The sequence below is a fragment of the Schistocerca nitens genome, chromosome 1, assembly GCF_023898315.1.
Source record: "Schistocerca nitens isolate TAMUIC-IGC-003100 chromosome 1, iqSchNite1.1, whole genome shotgun sequence".
Lineage (NCBI taxonomy): Eukaryota > Metazoa > Arthropoda > Insecta > Orthoptera > Acrididae > Schistocerca > Schistocerca nitens.
The window spans coordinates 876,670,662-876,692,529 of NC_064614.1; the positions used below are offsets into that span (position 1 = coordinate 876,670,662).

The 21,868-nt window shown below is 37.1% G+C and overlaps 1 protein-coding gene across 2 annotated transcripts; it reads right to left on the reverse strand.

Moving 5' to 3' along the window:
• Nucleotides 1–1,473: 1,473 nt before the first annotated feature.
• Nucleotides 1,474–19,319, reverse strand: LOC126263651 (THO complex subunit 4). 2 transcript variants are annotated; one of them, XR_007546877.1, is made up of 6 exons: nucleotides 19,013–19,319; nucleotides 18,779–18,931; nucleotides 18,085–18,232; nucleotides 17,856–18,008; nucleotides 9,074–9,230; nucleotides 3,493–3,625 (listed from the first exon to the last, which is right to left on the reverse strand). XR_007546877.1 is itself a non-coding variant. In XM_049960757.1 (5 exons), exons 1-5 carry the CDS (start codon nucleotides 19,202–19,204, stop codon nucleotides 3,519–3,521), a joined length of 753 nt encoding a protein of 250 aa, XP_049816714.1. In that variant the 5' UTR covers nucleotides 19,205–19,316; the 3' UTR covers nucleotides 1,474–3,518. The 2 variants fall into 2 exon arrangements, 1 of the variants encoding a protein (XP_049816714.1); XM_049960757.1 differs by lacking the exon at nucleotides 9,074–9,230 and having other exon boundaries at nucleotides 1,474–3,625; nucleotides 19,013–19,316.
• Between the last annotated feature and the right edge of the window lie 2,549 nt (nucleotides 19,320–21,868).

Here is a 21,868-nt window from a genome sequence, read left to right on the forward strand (position 1 = left end):
GTAATGGCAAAAAAATCATTTTTGAAGAAGAGAAATTTGTTAACATCAAGCATGGATTTAAGTGTCAGGAAATCTTTTCTGAAAGTATTTGTATGGAGTGCAGCCTGTATGCGAATTTAACATGGAAAATAAAACAGTTTAGACAAGAAGAAGAGGTTTTTGAAGTGTGGTGCTATAGGTGAATGCTGAAGATTAGATGGGTAGATCAAGTAGCTAGTGAGGAGGTACTGAACAGGATTGGAGAGAAGAGAAATTTGTGGTACAACCTGACTAAAAGAAAGGATCGTTTGGTGAGACACATTCTGAGGCACAAAGGGATCACCAATTTAATACTGGACAAAGCATGCAGGGGGGGGGGGTAAAAATCTTAAGTGGGAAACCAAGAGATGAATAGCAAAATCAAGAGGGATGTACATTGCAATAGTTACTCGAAGATGATTAGGCTTGTACAGGGTGGAGTAGCATGAAGAGCTCTCTTTGCACTGAAGACAACAACAAAAACAACATGTCTATTGTGTATGGAACAATATACAGGAAAGGATAATTATATAAAAATAATTCAGAATGGCTCAAAAAGTTGTTTTATCTCATTAGTTTTAAAAGTTAATCTGAACTTCTTTTTGCTTTTGAAAGCTGCAAAAACAGTTTTGACTCTTACTTGCACATCACGATGGAATGCTACACTCTTCTTGTCTCGTTAGGTTTTAAGCAACACAATGAATATTTCCATTTAATGTTGCACATTTTTCATCCACCCAATTGTAACTTACTCCAATCACCTACAAATTACTAATTATTAATTAGGTTCCTATCTTTCAATAGCACTGTTCCAAGCTTTCAATGTCCTTTCCATTCCACTTCAAGAAATATTTAACTTATATGCCATTCTCTCCAACCATTACATTCCCCTTCCTTTATACAATTTTGTGATCAATAACTATCTCATAATTCAGACAAAAAATGCAACAGATTAAAAAGGAAATCTGCATTTATAGCCTCCAGAAGTAAATAACCACTATTTTCTAAGTTAGTATAGTAGAAGACCTTTTCATTATCTTACTGTAAATAAGACTGACTTCTAATTGTGTTGATATATTTTATTTTTCCAACAGCATACACAATTTATTTGCTTGATAAAAGTATGCATGGTGTAACAGAACTGACTCTCATATTTCTCCCACAAAAGATTTTCAAGGCTATTTATTTAGTATATGCAAAAATTTTATCATTTATCGTTTTTCACACACGCACGATTTACAACTGTTGCTTCTCTTTCTCTCTCCCTCCCAACTCCCCGCCAACCAGAAATACCAACAGTTTGACATTACATGCAGAAGTTATTAGTACAGCTGTCTGCAATTTTGAAGACATAATTTGTCGTATTTTCCAATAACTTCCATTGTAACAGAACTCCACACTCACAAACTACTCACACTCTCATGGCATACATCATAATGAAAGAAAACAGGCCACTTACTAGCATTTATTTTATTTACTTCCCTTTCAGAGAACAATTATGTTCTCATCGACTTCACAATTCCCTAGCTTTTTAAACGAGTATCCCAGCATTTTGTCCAGTCACATTTCCATTAAAAAGGTAAGGACAAATATTTTAGTATCAACAACGCCATACATGCTGAACACTGACTCATACCCGACAAACGCCGGGACAGAATTTAAAGTTTGGGTATGCAAGGTACTCCCATTCCTTGCTGGTATGACTTCAGACGGTATGTAAGATGACCTCTTGAGCACACTACATTATTACCCATTACTCTATAATAAGAAAACAGTCAAAAAAACTGATTTATCGTGCCTCCTGTCTATGTGGCACAGAATAAGGGTTCAGAATATGCAATTCACACATTGTGTGTCATCTCAAAAGCTAACTGGGTGCATCCCATGGCCAGTACCAATACTGTTACTCCATGCACAATACGCACTTGCTGAACTTTCAATCGTAATGGGCTGCACAAGGAAACTGATCCTAAAATGCAAGACTGAATTAAGGACTTAACACTTTTATAAAAATCCATAAACTTAAAATCATCTGAGTTCATTACATACTTAAAAAATGTGACTGCAATTTTCAGTTTTATAGCATACACTTTTGACATAAGGACAAGATACATTTAAATACAATGGTATTCAGGAGAAAAGTGGGCAATTCTTGCAAACATATTTGCAAGAATTTAATGTTGGACATGTGCAACATCTTTTTTTTTAAAATATAATGCAATGATTTTTGAAATATACTCAACTCGTTTATGGAGTTCAGGCAAGGTTCAGCTTTTAAAGCACCAGCAAACTGCATTGTCCTAGACAAAATCCTGCATAATAGAAGCCTTCTGTGACTATTTACATATTTGTGTCACATTTCAGTTATATATTTCTACATATTACATTTATTTTATGGGTTCAACATTCTGGTATTTCAGTAACTGTTTAAAAAAAAAAAACTATGTGCAACAGTTTCACACAACAGATTTATTTAATATCAAACTGATGAAATCCCTTGTTCTATATTTATATACGTTTAGTATAAAACATTACAATTTGAGGACTGTATTTTACAAAACAAGGTACTGAAAACCTTGCCAACAGTTGCACTCAAAGCTATTTATCATGCATAGCCACATATTGGTAATATGATGCTTTAGTTTTCCACTGTGGCTGCCTGATGGCAGCAGCACACCACACACTGTAAGGACTGAAGGTGAGGCTGTATGATCACCTTAAAATCTACAAAAGAATCTAGCAAAGAGCAAGTCTGTATTTCAGAAATTATGATCCACTGTGTCAACATACTCCATAATTTTATACAGGACCACAAAAATCACCATTCACTCATGTTAGCACACCATATAAAAAAACACACACCATGTAATATTAATTCACTACAAACAAACACTCTCATTGTTGTTTTGTCACCAGTATTTATGAGTTGTAAAAATGTATCAATTTTCAATATTTTTTTAATATAGTGTGACGACAAAAGTCAGGAGCTAAAGCAATGTAAGTGATATAAATAAATAAAAAATCCATGTAATAAAATATTTGGTGCTTGGTATTACAGGGTGTATGATTTATGAAAGCAATGTATGTTGGAAAGTTCAGATGTACAAAATAGCTATGCAGTCAGTTCAGCTGTAAAACTAAACCAGAGTTAGAATATTCCACTTGCTTAATACATGGCAGTAATTTTAACAATTAGAAAATATTTTATTTAACAGTGTTGAAATTCAGTATAATTCGCTTCACAGTATGTCCTGAAACATTACAACAGGTATTCAAGGAGATCAAAACCCAGACATTTTCCATGTAAAATTATCTACCAGCAAATCCTCCAGCATCACACAGAAACTCTTGTTACATCTCTATTGTTAAGTCTTCAATCCAATGTGTACATTAACTGCACGCAAAATTGAACAGTCAGTCAAACGCTAAACTGCGAAAGGCAGGTATGTCAGCTTCACACATTCTATATCTTTTCCACAATGGCACAAGGTTTCCATCTGTTACTTAATTTTGTTTACATAGGCATCTAATTCAGCATCCAGCTCCTCAGCTGTAGGAAGTGATCTTGACTGGTTTCTTGGACCACCTCTTCCACCACGGCGTAGGCCTAAACACAAAACAGAACAATTTTTACACATCTGAAGTGTTTGTGGTAAGGGTGTGTTCAATATAAAGCTTAAAACAGTTTTTATATATTCTGTGAGGAACTGTATGTTATATGAAATTGAATGCCAGCAATGACTATGTGACAAACACCCCTTAACATCTTTTTTATTTTGCCTTTTCTTATGATAGCTACTCACAAGAACATGCTGATAGCACTTATTCACCTCCCAATACGTGCTGAGAGGATAATGTATTAACAATGTAGGAAAAGATAGAATGCTATATACTGCAAAGATGACATGTTCAGTTGCAGACAGTCACAATTCACAGTCTTCATTAGAAAAAGAAACACTCCATTCATTCACACAAGTAAGCACACCTGACACACACAACGACCAACTCTGGCATCTCAGATAAGATTGCAACTATCACGTGAGATAGAAGCAGCAATATTCAAGAGGTGGGGAAGGGATAGCAGTGTAAGATTTTTTTTTGGGGGGGGGGGGAGGGGGGGAGTTGCTGTTTAACAGTGTGCATAGTGACTAGACTGCAAACAGGTGCAGTGTCAGGATGATATGGGGCAGGGAGGTGCGGAAAACTGGAAACATGAGCAGAGGGTGGCACACAAAGGCAGTGGGAGAAGAGAATGGGGAGGAGGTGACAGGACAGAAGAGATTGAAACTGTTGGGTTGAAGGTGTAGGAACAGTAGGTCACTGTAGGTTCAGGCTGGGATAAATACAAGAGCAGAAAAAGATGGGGGTGGAGGGGAAGATCCAGATGGCTTGGGTAGTGAGGCACCCACTGAAATCAAGCAAATTATGTTATGCCACAGGGTAGTCTATTTTTTCTCTTAGCCACGAAAGAAGTCCAACACAACCTGCAATTCTGGCTTAAAGCCTTAGGCCCTTCTTGGAACCTCTCCTCTAATACGTTTTCCTCCTCTTCCCCATGACACCCCACACACTGACCTTCATGCTCCCCAAAAGCCATAAACCCAATAATAGTGGATGTCCCATTGTGGCTGGTTCTCGTGTCCCCACTGAAATAATTTCAACCCTCATTGACCAATTGTCCACAAACTGTCCTCCCACGTCACATATAACAACCACTTCCTTCAACAACAGTCTACCAACCCCCATTGTATGGCACATATGGTAGTGTTCACTGATAGCTCCAAACCAGGAACTTCTGTTGGCTGTTCAATAGTTTTCTCTCCAACTGTGCTCTCAGGATACTGTACCATATGTGAATACACAGTGTCTGACATGCTGCAGCTGATGAAATCAACTGTAATGCAAAAATTGACTTCTCCTTTGCTTTGCAGGTTATTTAGCAGTTGTAAGCAGACAAACCTGTGCACAGAATCCTGGAGTCCCCCCCCCCCTCCCTATCTCTCCCCCTCCATCTGTCTATCTCTGACAGTGGGAAAGGTGAGATATGTCCTACTCCCACTGTGCTGTCCTAAAACCCATGTAAAAGATGTCATGTAAGTGGGCAACAAGTTGTGGTCTGTCAAATCAACAACAGGCGTAAAGAAAAGTTGTTCTTTCCTGCCAGAAAAAAAGTCGTAAGTATCCTTTGTCAGACTTCAAATTTGTTAGCATGATTATTGACGACTCAGCACGCCATATTCCAGTTTGTTTTTCTGCTATAACCAAACAGAATCAAAGTAGCTATAAACTTCACAATCTACCTGTGCATTACTAAGGCAGTGGAGATCATAGTAGTAAAGCTGTTGCGTAACAGCTGCAGCACACATCATATAAACAGCCCTAAGGTTTTACACCATTGTAACATTGCATAAATTCATAGCAGCCTTCCTGATATTTTTTGGAATGGTTCATGTTACAGAGAATTATTATTATGTAATTTTATTGTGTAATGCTATAGATGTGCTAGTTTAATTCCTGTCTAAAGTATAGTGTACTTTGTGTTAGCATAATTCGCAGTTTATGTCTAACATTAGTGTAAGAATATTTGTATATACACTAGACTCTCGCTAATCTGGCCTCTCAGTAATCCAGCTTTATCCAAAAATATGTGCACAATGAATTATCATGCTCAACAATGCTTTATATTCTGTATTTGAAATTGTAGCTTTCTGTACAGTTTGGATTCATGGCACTAAAAGGAAATACATTACACTGGACCTCAAGCAGAAACTCAAAATTTTAGTTAAGTTAAATCAAGGTTCTTCGCAGAAAGCCACTGCTGCCGAGTTCAATGCTGGACGAGCAGCTGTTTATGACATCAAAAAGGAAGATGTTATTCCACAGTACTCAACACAAATGGGTAGTGAGTTGGAAAACGGAAGGTTATGTGGAACGGTGAGAATGAAGAACTGGACATAGCTGTTTATACATTGTCCACACAACACAGCAAAGGAATTCCAGTCAATGGCCCGATTATAACGGAAAAAGCAGCTGCATTTAACAAACTAATCAGCGGTAGTAACTTGTTTGCAGTGAGTGAAGGTTGGCTATCAAACAGGAAAAAACGACATGACATTCGGCAGCTGAGTCACCAGGGAAAGTAGCTCAGCTAACAATATGGATACTCATAAGTTTGTAAGCAAGATACGGAAGATAATAGAGGAAGAAGATTTAACTGCTGATGCCTTGTTTAATGCTGTTGAAACAGGACTCTTTTTACAAGATGCTTTCTTCAAAAACATTAGCTGCCAAGAACGAGAAGGCAGCTCATGGTTACAAGCAACAGAAACAGTGCGTAACATTAATGGCATGTTGTAATGCAAATGGGAGTCATAAACTACTGCTTACAATGATTGGAAAATCCCAACATCCACGCTGTTTTCAACACACTGACATAAATACTCTACCAGTGCAGTATTACACTTAGTAGTGAGTGTGGATGGACAGAAATATTCTCTTGGTGGTTCCATGAAACACTTGTACCAGCAGTGAGAAAAGAGCTAAAGAATAAAAAGCTTCCACTGAAAGCTATCCTTATAACTGACGGTATACATGTACAAGCACGCTTTCTCCCACCCAATGTGACAGCCCTAAAGTAAATCTAATCTAATTCAGCCCATGGACCAGGAAATTTTGGAATCAATTAAACGTCATTATCGACATTCACTTCTCTTCTCCTTGCTGAATGAAAGTGAAAACAACTTCATCGAAACTATGCTGCAGGAGCAGAAAGCAATTAACATATGTGATACTCCGTAAGCAGTCGAAGCATGGGATAAAGTGGAGAGCGCTACCATAATGAAGAGGTGGAGAAAACTGTGGCCATCCATTGATGCAGAGTTGGATCCAGTAGTGAGTGACTGTGATGAGCCAGTCAATTCGGAATTATCAATTACTTTGTACAATGGCATGTTCCACAACCTCCCAGGAGAAGAAGAAATTGATAATGAAGATGTTACTAAGTGGCTTAATGAGGAAAAACGTGATACGGACCAAACTTTAACAGATGAAGAAATAATCAAAAGCGTACAAGAAAGTAATGATGAAAGAGATGAAAAAGAGGACACAGGAGGAGATAGCATGAAGATTTCTCACACTGCTGATGCTGAAGCTGCCGAGGTCTTCCTGGAAAACATTACGCAACAACCAGATACATGCAGTACCGATGCAATGCTTTTAAAGAGGCTGCATGCTAAAGCATGCCACCTTCGCGTATCGTCATTGTGACAGTTAAAAATTAGGGACATGTTTCATAGTGAGTGACACGACTGTATAACTATGTACAGTACACATTCAAGAACTTAAGTTTTCTTCGAAAATTAATGCATTTTTGAATTTAATAAAGTATACCCTCTATGTTTTAAAATTGTATCCTTTCGCTTCATAAAGTACAGTACATTAGATGCCCTATGTTTTCAAAATAAATTTCAGACACTCTGTAATCCAGCACTTCTGCTAATCCGGCAGCCATATGTGCCAGGAATGGCCAGATTAGCGACAGTCTAGTGTAAGTGTTGCTGTGATTGTGATTGGTCAACCACTGCTGGTTTGTTTTAAAGTGAGAAAACCAGCATCCCCACTATCATATGGTGCCATACCAAACAGCCGAGCAATAGCAGCAAAGGGGGTGTTTCTTCACCACAATTTCCTAAACCTGATAAGGCTTTTTTTACACAGGATCCCAAACCTGATAATACATTTTTGTAAGTGTTGGAGGTCAAAGCTAGACTATATCAGTTTCAGGATCCTGTGCTTATGTTTACTTCAAGCTATTTGAATTTTTTACAGGTTTGTAAAAATGTCTTGAGGAAGACTGTACAGCCAGCCATATGATGTCACTGACGGGATTGTTTGGGTTGAATTTGGTAAGAGAGCACCCAAAAATATATGCAGCGCTCTAGAATGAAATGATAATTAAATCAAGACCCTACGCTGCTGACAGGCGTTGATATACATCAACGGGGACAGTTGAAAATGTGTGTCCCGACCCGGACTCGATGCTAGAATCTCTTGCTTACATAGCAGACACTCTATCCATCTGAGCCACCAAGATCATTTTTTTTTTTAATTTAAATAAATTTTGAATTTTCTAAAAAGCCATACTTTTAAATTTTGAAATGTCACAAAATTTCCTTGCACTACACTCTTATGCCTCTAAAAGTTTCATTATGGGATTAGGTTGTACATGGAGTAAGTTTACTATATTAATGCATGCCTGAATCACATCAGGTGAGACGGATGACACCATAGGGTAAATTGCACAACTGCACCATAAAATTTGTGCCATCCTGTGTGAACGGTAGCTCACAGTGTCATTGCAGAATTTCTGCTAGTTGTTTGTGTCATCTATTTGCCCATTTTTTTAAAAATATGTGTAAAATTTCAAATCATAGACAGCGTCCCAGCCGTTGTGAAACACTTATTATCCAATTTTACGTGAACTACACAGCAAAAAAATTAGATTTCTTAACACCTTACCATTTGATATCTTCGCGCAATACAGAATTAAATTTCTTTTTGCTGCTTCTCAGAGTTACTGTGCAGTATAAAACTGAGTAAAGTACTGGACAAAATTTTGAAGAGTCTGCGAGATAAAATCACACTGCATAGATTTCGTGTATGGTTAATTTTAGCTGATACAATGCAACAAATAAAATCTAGACAAGATATCAATATTTTATTTAAAATTGAGAGCAAAACTCTCATTTCATTCTCAATATTTTGCTTTTTATACCCAATAGATAGTCAAAAGTGGTGCAGATCGGGAATCATGTGATGATCAAAAACCGTCATATTTCGTAAACGGGCCAAGATACTGAAACGAGTTTTTTTTTTTCTTTTTCATTTTAAATGGTAGCATGCAAAGACACACTTATGTTGTACAATACAACACCCAAAAATTTTTATGCAGCTAGATATGAAAGTACGTTGACCACCAAATCCCAAGAAACACTGTCACTGACGTAAGAATTGGTACATGACTATAGAGTATAACAACAAGTGGTAGCTTGCATACATTTTTGGGAAAGATGAAGATGAACTGAAGGTGACATTTCTTCATCTATTTGATCCACAACCTTCTTTCGCATACCCGGAGAAGCCAGATGTTATGTGGATTCAACTGGTGGATGTTCTACGTAAGGAGACTTCAACAGGCCGAATATACGCCTCGCCTGAAAATGACATGGTCAAAACCAACATAGCCTTTACAGTTAATTCCAATTTAAAAGAAATTGTGATAGACACAACTGTTCATAAATGTCAATAGTAAGTAACTTTTTTTAATTAGTTTGGTTATTTCTTAATGTAGAACCTCTGGGTCATTCCACATCATTCGACTATCTGAGATTCTATTAAAAATTTGTGGTGTATACATATGTATGTTTTACGTCGCTGTGTAAAATTTTAGCTCAATTCTCTCAGTGGTTCCACAGCTAGGGCCACCTTAGTGGACCCATACCAAATCATAAAGCGCACCAGGGTGAATAATTTGGCCAACTTTGGTATAGCTTTATGAATCTGTCGTGACATCTATCACCTTGAATTTTTGTACACTAGCGAACTTTTTGTGCTGAATGCGGCTATAGCACTCAAATTGCTCAGAAATTACTATCCCTTATGCTACTTGGTCTGAAAGTGCCTTGTAAAATTTATTGCTAAAGAGTTAAGTCATACTTTAAGCATCTTTTACTATAAGGGAAAAGCAGCTATGACCTTTATTTTTGAGCTGCTAGCCAACAACAATGTCTCACTATACTATACCAGTATTAGCATGTATGAGTATATAGTTCTGATTTTATTGACCCTTACCTCAAGTGTCAAATCGAAAATTGAACATTTACAGCATTTTTCAGCACGTTTCTTTTCTTTTTTTTTTAATATGGCTGCCATCTCTGACCTCCTTTTAACTGACACCACTGGAAAGAGCTCATTTTTTGCTACAAGGAACATTAAAAAGTAGAATGGTAATTTTCCATATAAGGCTTTTAAACTAGCTTCAAATTGACATTAGCTTTTGCACATACTGCGTGCTTGATGAATAGCTTTAATGAATGGCATACAAAAATGAGCAAACATTGTTGTGAACATAACAAAGCAATAAGTTCACAAAATGAACCAATCATCATAAATTTGTTGCCAGAGCTCATGAAATCATTTTCATGGCTCTAAAATTCTCTTCAATGCTAAGTGTACCTACAACCCATGGAATTGGCACTTGGAGGTGGCAAAATGCTGATTGGGATCTAGCAGGTGTCCCTTCGTTAGGGTCCAATGGAATGAATTAGTTGGAGAGTGGATGCATGACATCAGCAAGAGCATATTGTTCTTCCAATGATGTGTCACAGATGTTTCCAATCCAACATTTGCTGTCATAAATGCAGCCTAAATATTGCCCAGATTGGATGCTGTCAATTGAAACACTCGTGAAGTATACTGATTGATCAACACTTGCAATAAATGATGCTATGTCATTGGAAACTCTTCTATTTTGTAACAGTTTTTCATTGATTGGCCTGAAGCAGTGTTTTTCTCTGGTCCCTGCAACCATGCAACCATTTTCAAGTCTCCTTTCTTGCAAAGATCTTGCAGCATCAATTTCTTCCTTTGTGATAATGAGGAATTTGATTCCGTGAACTTGTTCGCCACAAAATCTGAACGGATCACTTGGTGTTAGAATTTGATCTGAAGCTGGCCGCTGCAGACTTGCTCTTCCTGCTAATCGCTTTGTTGTGCCCGCAACAGCATCACATGGAGACTTTCCATGGCTTGTGACTAAGAAGTTCCATTCTGTACTGATACTAAAGTCATTGTACTGCTGACAGATTCATGAAGTTCTTGAAATTTTTGTGAGGGGCAGCTGATCCATTGCTGAAATAGCTGATGTGCTTCAGCACTGGAAAGTGGATTCGCAGGTGATCAATTAGCTTGGAGCAGAAAACAAACTGCAACTGTATCATGTCACAAGCAATCACTGATGATGCAGAAGCTAAGAGACTCCCAGCCCAAGCTTTGCAATAAATAATAAAGAGATGTAATGTGGCCTGACTATTTTCCCAAAGGAAGCCTTGTACAGTGTCCTGCACAACAAATGAACAATTTTCTGCAAAAACCATCAGAACAACCAGCTTTCCACATTCTAGATTTTCTTTCGTTTCTTTTAGGTACTTGCTTCGATGCTTTGCCATGTAATGATGAGATGAGAGATTCACAATTTTAGTCACAATGTTTTGGATAAATTCAATTGTTGACTGCTTTGTCTCCAGGGTATCTCGGTCAGTGCGTAACCATTCCTTGTATTCAACTGCTTCATCAATGTCGTTCCCTTCAAATGCAGCTTCTACAAATCTTGACAAGACTTCTAATCCAGTGCATTGGTCACATCGTCAGAGTATGCAATCTTTTGAATCCATATTGCAAACTGTTTTGGCTAACAAACTCTTGTAGTCATTCTTAAATGGAGTTACTGCTAGCATCAACTTGACACTTTGATGAGCTGTACAAACACAAACTGAGTGTGTTCCTGCTGAACCAACAGTGATGCACCACTTTGGCAGGACCTCACAAAATTTGGAAAAGACAAATTTGGTAAAATTTGTCTGCAATAGTCTTGATAGGCTTCTTTCAAGTTACAAAGCAGCAGACATTTCTGCGTATGAACCTTTGGGCCAGCTGGCATCCTTATTGCAACAAAGTCCTTTTTTCCCGGGCAGATTCGGCTGACTTCATCACTGTCATAGAATTTTGCTACACTTTCCTTAATATCTTCTTGTAAAGCCTTTCCTCGCTTTGGATCTGGTTTCACTAATATGCCTTTCTCTTCCTTCAGCCTTCTGGCAGTTTTCACCATTCACTCACTCAGGACACGTTGGATTCTTCCATTTTTATTTTTTTTTGTTCCAACTGATAGAGGTCAAAGTTAAAATCTGAATTTTCTCAGAAGCTGAGGACACCTTCAGCTTTACTTTCAATTTATTGACAAACACTTTGTACAAAGAGCAATAACAGCACCTTTGACCTGGTTGCGGTTCTATGACATCTGCTTTAAGCCCGCCAATTTCACCAATTTTGGAAGCCACCATTTGAACTTGCCTTATCTTTCATTTTGCATATCCACTAGAATCCCAGTTTGAAACACGCTGAAATTTTAGTGGTGACACACCAATTGCTGTCATGCTAGATTTCAAGCTGCGTGAAGCAACTGTAGCATCTTCATTAGACTGATGATGGCAATGGTTTGGCCTTTTTTTTTGCACAGATGTCAACTCTACATTAAGGGCAATGCTTCTGTCCAGGCTTAACATCAACTGCTGTAAGTTGTTTCAAAAAGTCGGCTGTTGCAGCATCAATAGGATGCAGACCTTTGTTGAACACATCATTCTTTTGAAATGGATTGCAGCACGATTTCTGCAGATACTGAAACCTGGTCAACAGTTCTGGTTAATGATGTAAACATACTTTGGCACCACAATCAAACTGAAAGCCAACTCGTCGAACCTGCAAATTCCGATCCTCCTCAGAGAGGTTACTAATTGACTTCAGAAGGCATTTGTCCTTGGTGAACTTAGTTAAAAGACACACAGGCTTGTTTATTTGCCTAATGGTGCACTGCCCTATGTCCATATTTCCATTGTTTGAAGCCGTAACAGGTTGTAACTTCAGCAAAAATTCCACAATAGATTGAAGGAATCTACCAAGCTGCAAGGTAAACATTCAGAGGTAATAACCACAAATGATTCAATGATTGACAATTTGCATACAAACATGAATGATACCCAAATCAAATTACATCTTATATAGTGTGAATGTATAAAATGGGATTATTGGAGAACATTACAGAAAATTCCAGAAGTTTCTAGTGTCTTGTTATAAAACTGTTGTACCTGCATATCAAATATCCAGAAATTTCCGGATCCCACACCATGTTATAAAATAGTCATACCAGCACATCATATTTCCAGAAATTGCTGGAACCCATGCCCTGTGCTATGAAAGTCACACCTGCATATCTAATTTCCAGAAGTTTCTGGAACCCATATACGAAACAGTTGAACCCGCACATCATCAGACGAACATGCTGCAAATAATTTGTACTAACAAATCACATCAAAAGTGCCTCGACATTCTCCAGCGCAACAGTTGCCAACACAGTAATAAATGAGGTAAGCATAACAGCTTAGGTTTCTTTTAATCTATTTTGAACGACTTATATGGAAAATTACCGTTCATCTTTTTCAAGTCCCTTGTAGCAAAAAATGTTCTCTTTTCAGTGGTGTCCATAAAAAGAAGATCAGAGTTGATAGCAATATAGAAAACTGATCCTGAAACGTGCAAGAAAATTTCAATTTGACACTTCAAACAAGGGTCAATAAAATCAGAATTATTTACTCATACATGCTAATACTGGTGTAGTATGGTGAGCACCTGGTCGTTGGCTAGCAGCCCAAAAATCAAGGATCCAGCTCCCTTTCCCTTATAGTAAAGGATGATTAAAGTAGGGATTGAATCTTTCATGATAAATTTTACAAGGCACTTTCAGACCAAGTAGCATAATGGGCAGTCATTTCTAAGGAATTTGAATGCTTTAGTAGCATTCAGCAACATAAGTCGTACAAGGATACAAATATTCACAGTGATAGATATCACGGAAGATGCACAAAGTTATAACAAACTTAACCGAATTCTTCACACCGTGCACTTTGTGCCTTGGTATGGGTCCACTAAGGTGGCCCTAGCTCTGGAACCACTACAATAATTGAGGTAAATTTTTGCACATAGACCGAACACATACATATCTATACAAAACAAGTTTTGAAGCAAATGTGGATGGTCGAGTGGGGCTTATTTTTTTATTCTAGGACACTTGACATGGAATGACCCCTCTATGAAAGTCACTTTTTCATACAACACATGAAACTTGAAAATTTTGTAGCATGTGATCCCATGATCATCCCAAAATGAAACTATCAGAGTTGCAAGAATATTGTGCAAGGAAATTTTTAGGATTTTTCAAAATTTTAAAAAAATGGCTTCCTTAGAAAATCAAAATTTAAAATATATTTAAATTTTTCAAACTCAATCTTGTTTCATACCAAAACTTTTAAAGAGTTTTAAATGACATTTTACACGTTTGTATCTCTTCTGGTTCTGGAGAACATGGCAATCTACAATTCCAGGGTGTAGCAATTTTTAATGAAAATTTGAAAATTCAAGGCTTAATATCTTTTTGATTAAATCATGAAAAAATTGTTTTTCATTCGTAACTACGCAGGGACACCAGGTACACCTACTTTCATCAAAATCTGAGAACATCAAACTTAATCTGCATGGAATGACCCTGAAGTATGATGGTCTACAGGGTTATAGCATAACTCCCAAATATGCAGAATCATCTGAAAGTTTTACTTTGCTCCTTTCAAGGAGACTTTGGACCAGTCCACAAAAATATTAACGATCTTCTACAAGGAATGAGTATCCTTTGTGAGGCTAATTTTTTGTGCACTTGACAGTTCTCCCTAGAGATTTTGGCAAGTACCTGCCATTGCTTGCATTTTTGATAGCGGTGGGAAGTTGTCTCAGCTTAGTCTTTATCATGATAAAATGTGGCGTATAACAAGACAATCATTGTTAAAAAGTAATTCTATAGTTTGTTTACTATAGAAAAATTAATTTCATTTTGAATTTCTATATTTATTTAAAGCTTTGATGCACACTTTCTGTATGTTAAGGTCACATTGCACAATTTTTTTGCGAGACTATGCAACAAAACTCTTGTGGAACTAAGTCTCTCCATCTGGCTTTTGGTTTGTACATTAGTACAAATGTTGTAAAATATATAAAAGTGAAGTACTTAAACAACAGAGGTAAATGTTAATTACAGGAACTAGTGTTTCCAAAAATTTGTGTTGTTCCAGAAAGCCACGAAAACATGAAAGACACCAAGGAGAAAAAGAATATCATGACTATTGTAAGATGACGTAAGTATCTAGTAGCAAGCAGCGAACTTTTATGAGATACCACAGATAACACTAAATGAAATAAAATAACTGGATTCAAGACAGCTCACATACGCAGTTTTCACAAAAGATAGGCTGTTGGGACTTTGCATATCATTAAATATGTTTATTTGTGGATGGGTGAGAAACCTTAAAGTAAAATGGACCAAGTAATTTTTCTCAATGGTTCCACAATAAATTCAAGCATACAATTCACTCATAGATCAATTAATGAACAAATTTTTAGGAATATGCTGAGAACATACCTTTAGTTATGGAAAGTGTTCCACAGGACCACACCTTCCATTACTATGAGTCTAACTTAAAGGACAAGCTGGTTAAGGAACAATGTGGAATGAAACAATCTGAAATAGTATGTAACAATGGTAAGACCTGCATATTGACAATGATAATGGCTGTACTACATGGGAACTTTTAGTTTAATCAGCTTCAAAGCTATGGGATACCTGGATCTTTGTAAAAGCCTTCTGGGCGGTTTGATTTTCTAATCTTCACTAATTGCTCTCAATGGCTACACTTTCCTGATTTCCAGAAGGTAGGAAGGTCTTCATTGGCGATAATTTGTCATCTTATTTCTCTTTAAGTTTTGGAAACATGTGAACAAAATACAGATTGCGAGTGCTTGCCAGCTGACAAAACTATACAGCTGCTTGACCTGGAACTATTTGGGGCAATGAAAAAAGTGGTGGATGCAGTGGAAAGAAACTGATGGTTCAATGAATCTGAAATTCCAAAACAAATGGTTATGCATTTTTTGAATGCATCTAATGAATGCACTAGAGCCTTATTAAAAACGTTGTGACTTCAGAAGACTGCATGAACTTTCGAAAAACTAAAAAAAAATTAACAATAAACACTGACAATAGTGACTAGAACAAAGATACAGTCCTCAAAGCACTGAAAGAAAAGAAAAATTTGGAAACAATAGGAAAGGAAGAAGAAGGAAACTGTAACAGTGGCTGCTAGTAAAAGCATTAGAGTCAACCACATTAAGTGTGCAGAGAAATTTAAATAGCCATTTCTTGTGCACTGAAAATAATACAAAAATCAAATTAAAAATATACATTATTATGATCACCACCAAAAAAGGAAAGTTGTAGGTACTGGATTTGGAAGTGATGAGGATTTAACCTTAAGCTTGAACTAACAGGTACAGAAATTTGAGTTAATGTGAAGAAAACTTAATTTCCATCTGGGAAGGCAGAAAAACCTTAAATAGCCTTTTCAGTCTTCAAGACGTTGTCAAGCGTGTTGTGCTTAAACATGAAGAGCTTTTCGAGAAAAAGTAGTAGGAGTCTGCAACAGACAAGTAAATATAAGCTTCTGTAGAAGTCGCTGTGATCGTGGATTCTGGGTGACGATTACTGAGCAGATGATCTGGATAAGATGAATTTTACTAAGAAAATATTTCAAAGGTGTTTCACGAATTTCCTGAACTGACAGTGTTTGGTCTTAATTTGGCAACAGTACCAATAAAAAGGTGATTTTAATAGTCTAAAGATTTGTTTATTCCAAATTCAAGAAATTTATTCAAAATGTTTGCAAGCTTACTGAATGGGAAATAAATTTGCTTTGTCTGCACGTAAAATATTTGATTCCGTTATTGCCTAACAATGCGCAATTTCTATGACAACGTTTAGATTCCAATTTCAATTTTTCTGCAGGACAAAGTGGCCCTACTGCAATCCCACTGGTAGACTTTGCCCAAGATTATATATACAGTCATTTGTAGAAGTTGAACAGGTTTTTAAACTAACACAATTATGTGCATATGCTAATCAACTCACTCCTCACTCTTACCATACAAAATTAAGTAGCCTAGAAAACTTATTGCCATCTACTCTCAGTGAAAGAAACTGCTTTTATGTCATCTCTTATGAAAAACATCATGGAATTTAATCGAAATTGCTGGAGTAACTTAATACCGAGCTTCTTTGCCTGAAGGGTATTGACTTAACAGATTGTGCCATAACGTAGACCTATAGAAACAAAATGTTATAGGCAATCTGACGAAAGTAAAAAACCAGAATCCACTTCATACAAACATAACTTCTACTAAACACTACAAAGATTGCTGCTTCTAAATATGCCAGATAAGATCTCATCTAACAAAAAAGGTCACAAGATTATAAAAATTCCAATGTTCATCAATAACGAGGAAGTTCGTCTTTAAATAGGACTTGCAAAGGAACTCTATAGATAATAAACCATGGTAATGAGTTCCCAGATTAATTGAACCACGTATCAACAGTGAAGAAAAACTTTACTGGAGGTTTTAGCATAGCAACTATTCAAGATATAAAGGCTAAGATTTGATGTCCTTCACAGCACAGTCACTAGAAATGAAGTACAAGGCCAGAAGAAAATCTTAAGTCAGCACAACTGACCATGGATTTAAAGTGCAGTAACTCTTTAACTTTGTTTAGTGCTCTAACATCTGAATTGCCTTATTCAGACAGAACAAATCAAAACTGTGCTATTCAGATAATGAACTACATAACCTTTGCATTAATGACATGCAAAATAAACAAACTCTGCTTCAAGGAATGTTTAAACTTCATTATATTTCCAGTTCACTTTGTATCAGCGATGCAGGTTGCTTCCAGCTTATCCGACTGCACTTTTCTTTGCAAGACTACTCAAATTCAGACCCTCACAAAGTCCTATAATTTGAATACAAACAATGTCATATCTTTAACAGACTTATTTTTTCTTTTAGTAATACACATAACTAACAATGGCTTGGTGTATACTAAAGCTAAATGAAAGTAAAAATCAACTCACCACCTCGACCTCTTCCCCTTCCACCACTTCCACCGCCACTGCCACCACTCAATCGGGACCTTGGACTTTGCACGTATCCACCACCTCCCACACGAACACCACGCAACACAGAGGGTATTTCTGATGTTGCCATTTGAATCTGCATTGCTCTGCCTAAAAGAATAAGCAAATAATATAGCTTGCAGGACTATTAATCCACTTGTAACACTAATAATATAAATGTAATTACCATCTAAGGGAACACCATTGTACTGTTTCATTGCTTTTATTGCATCAGCTTTTCTTTCAAATATGACATCCGCTGTACCCAGTGACCTACCAGAACGGTCATAATGTACCGCAGCGGACTTCAGAGGCCCAAATTCTGAGAAAAGCTCCTGAAAGAAAATATCACTATTACTTGCATTGTTAACTACATACTAACTTAACATTATACTGCTATTGGTAAGGAATGAAAGCCGACAAATTAACAAAATGTTAAAGCAAGATGCACTGCTCCATCCTACAAAACATCCACTGACAAACCATATTCTCTGTAAACAGTATCTACAACATTCATAAATATTTCCTTGACAGAGAGAGTGCTTACTTAAAGGGAATTTTGTCACAAACACGTTTACAACACATATCTATCTGTAAGTAAACAAAGCCTTGCACTATGCAGACAATTTATTACTAGACGTCTGATAAACATGATCTTCCAAAGAACACACAGAAAGGCCCATCAGCCCCCTAAAGGAACACTAATCTATGAAGTTCAAAACTAAGTCTGATAAAACTGCTTCGGACAAATAAAAATAAACTAAAGGCTGAGTACATAATGAACACTGGCAACCTCTTGGAAGGCTCAGTCACGAATTTGTAAAGTTGTGACGATAACTAGAAATACCTACTTCATGGGGTCATCGTACACCAAAACTAACCTGTATATCAGAATCCGATACTCCAAAATCGAGATTGGCAACTAACAACTTCGCAGGACCACCAGTGGGTAGCGATCCCCCGAAACTCATTCTCGACTTCTTGCTTCCGGATCCATCAAACATATCATGCTGCCATTTGCTGTTAATGTCTCCCTGCAAAACTATGAGTTGATAACTTGATACTAACGACATTCATTCTCCAAATAAACAACAGTTATACGTATAAATGAATACCCTTGAATAAGGCGCTGATCGCACCATTCCGCGGCGACTTCTTCCGGCTCCAATTCCCCTCGTCGGCCCACCTCTACCTCGTCTTGGTATACTGGAACCTCTTTGTCCTCCTCGACCTCGTCTTCCGCTACCTCGAATCATTTTGGAGGACTTAATGATATCATCCAAACTCATTTCTATCTTGTCGACCATTGTTAAATGAAAACACAAATACCACACACGCACACACACTAAACAATCAACCACAACCCACAACTCTTTCCTCTCAACCCAGTAATGGCGACCCCGCGTTTAGCTTCGTCAACGATATTACCCATCCCAAAGAACTTCACTACAGCGGCAAGAAAATGAAAACAAAGTTAAGTACATGTCTATGGGAACCAATCAGGAAACAGCGCAACATGTATTTCCCGGATAAGAAAATCCAGGTAACGAATGCTTGCATGCGTAGAGCTAATACATTTCTCATCTCTAAACTAGTTCTTTAAAGGCGATTCAAATTAGTCGTCAACAGAACGGAACAGACCGTCCGGGGACGTCACCGTGAAGTGGTTGAGAATTTACAGTAGCATAGCCCACGAAGATCAAAACAACACAGTTAGCGAGAAACGCGCTATATCAACCCGGAATAACGCCTAACCGGAGTATAAACTCGCTGGGTTAGCGAGTTTATTTGGAGATAAATGTATACGATGGCAGGAATAGTTATAGAATTAGGTACTGATCCCTACATTATGCCACAATTGTTTGTTAGAATAAAAAAAGCAGGGCCAAATGAAGGATGATTCTGAATTTATTTCGTCTGTCGAAGGAACCCATACTTTGCATTTGAGATCTCGTTAAGTGCGAAATTGGAGCATATGACTGATAGGTGAAACTATTTCTGTGCTCCTTAAAATATATGGTACAGTTTATTTGAGATAATATGCATTCGATACATGTACTTCGTGACTTATATACTGTCGTTTTATTTATATCATCTAGGCGCATAAAAGTATTAATTTTTGCCAAAATAGTCTCGTTTATCTAGAGTGTGCTGCAGTATTAGAAAGAACTACTTCATTTTATTTAGCAGCCAGTGCCAAAATAGAACTAATCAAATAGAAAAACCACGCTAATCTATGATTATATTATATTACCACCATCTTCATAACTACGTGAAGACACTATGATTTTTTTATATAACAAAAAGTCTGATAGTACACTAACGTTCTAAGTTCAGTCAGCCATGTTACATCTACAACAGAAAATATTGTTCACCCTTATCTTTCATTGGGCCAATAACTTCAACCTTTTAGTGAAAATAGTAGGACCACAGGACCATTATTGCTTCAGAGCAAAAAAATTATCTCCCACCTAGTATTATTCCTCCAAATATGTAAATTATTTGTCCTTACTCAAGCAGTACCATTAACAGTAAAGCCAGTGCATTGTGATTTTTTTTTTAATAAAGGAAGGTGATGGCTTTTCCTCACCTATAAAATATAGCTGTTGTGTTTGTCTGTTATTAGTGTTACCCACGTAAGATATTAGTTATCTGTATGTTGTAAGTGTATTGGTACTTTTCGTTCAGCTTACAGTAATCTCGCAGCTCGAGGTCTTACAGTAGCATTCTCGCTTCCTGCACACAGGGTCCTGAGTTTGATTCCTGGTGGGGTCAGGAATTTTTCCCACCTCGAGATGATTGTGTGGTGTTGTGTTATCTTCATTATCATCATTCATCGCCGTTACAATCGGAGGAAGGCAATGACAAACCACCTCCACAAGGACATTGCCTAGTATGGTGGTGTGGGTCTCCCGCTTCGTCCCCTACGCTCCTCAGAGTATGGGACTTCATCATCATCACATGAATCTTAAGTTTTGAATCTGCTTACCCATAACATGTGGAAGGAGTGGCTGGCAACTTATGTTTTTAAATTTGTATTGAAGTGTAACACAGATTATCGTAGGTAATTATTTTCTTTCTTTCTGATGATTACATTCCATCAGCGAACCAGCTACTACTGACACTCAGGTACTTTCTCTCTGGTGACTTCCTTCTGTCCACTGGATACTTCATTGATAAGGGAACAGTCAGCAGGATTATTAAAAGGGTGTGTATGAGAATGGATAACTCACACAATAGGCAGTTATATTAATTGTTTAAGTTCTTTGTTGTAATTAGATTAAAATAAAATAGCAGATACACATAAATTAACATATTTTATACTGAGATCATTTGTTTTAATTTTTCTTTTTAATCCTAATTTCGAGCTTTATGCTCTCTTTTTACCCAAAACAGTTCTTCCTCACTTCTCTGCCTCTTGCCATGCAACCTTTAAGGCAGCACCATTTGAAACTCTGCTAATACTTTCTCATTCGAAAAAAGGCACTTTTACTTTTAAAAAATTGATAATTATAACTGAGATGATAGTAGAAAACAAGGAATAACACAGTGAAGGTGTAATGTCCCCAGTTACCTTTCCCTCCATCCCAGACTATATACAGCCGCTAGAGATGACTGCAAAAGCTAAAATTATATATGAAATAAATACTGTTCTTCAAACATTTAGGTGAGATGCCATAACAACAGATTTTAGTATGCATACATGTCATAGCAATGTTTTTACTTCAGCAATATATAGGTTGATTGGTTGGTTGATTTTGGGAGAGGGGACCAAACAGCTGGGTGATTCTAATATGTAAATACAACAGCAAGGTAGTCACTCAGATCAATCACCATGATATCTGTATGGTGACAATTTGCTGGAGACTCTGAAAAGACCAACTATTTCACAAAGTAAACAGCATTTCAAGTTACTCCTGTATTAGATGTCTATTTAAAGTTCATCATCTACCATACACCTAAATTTGATG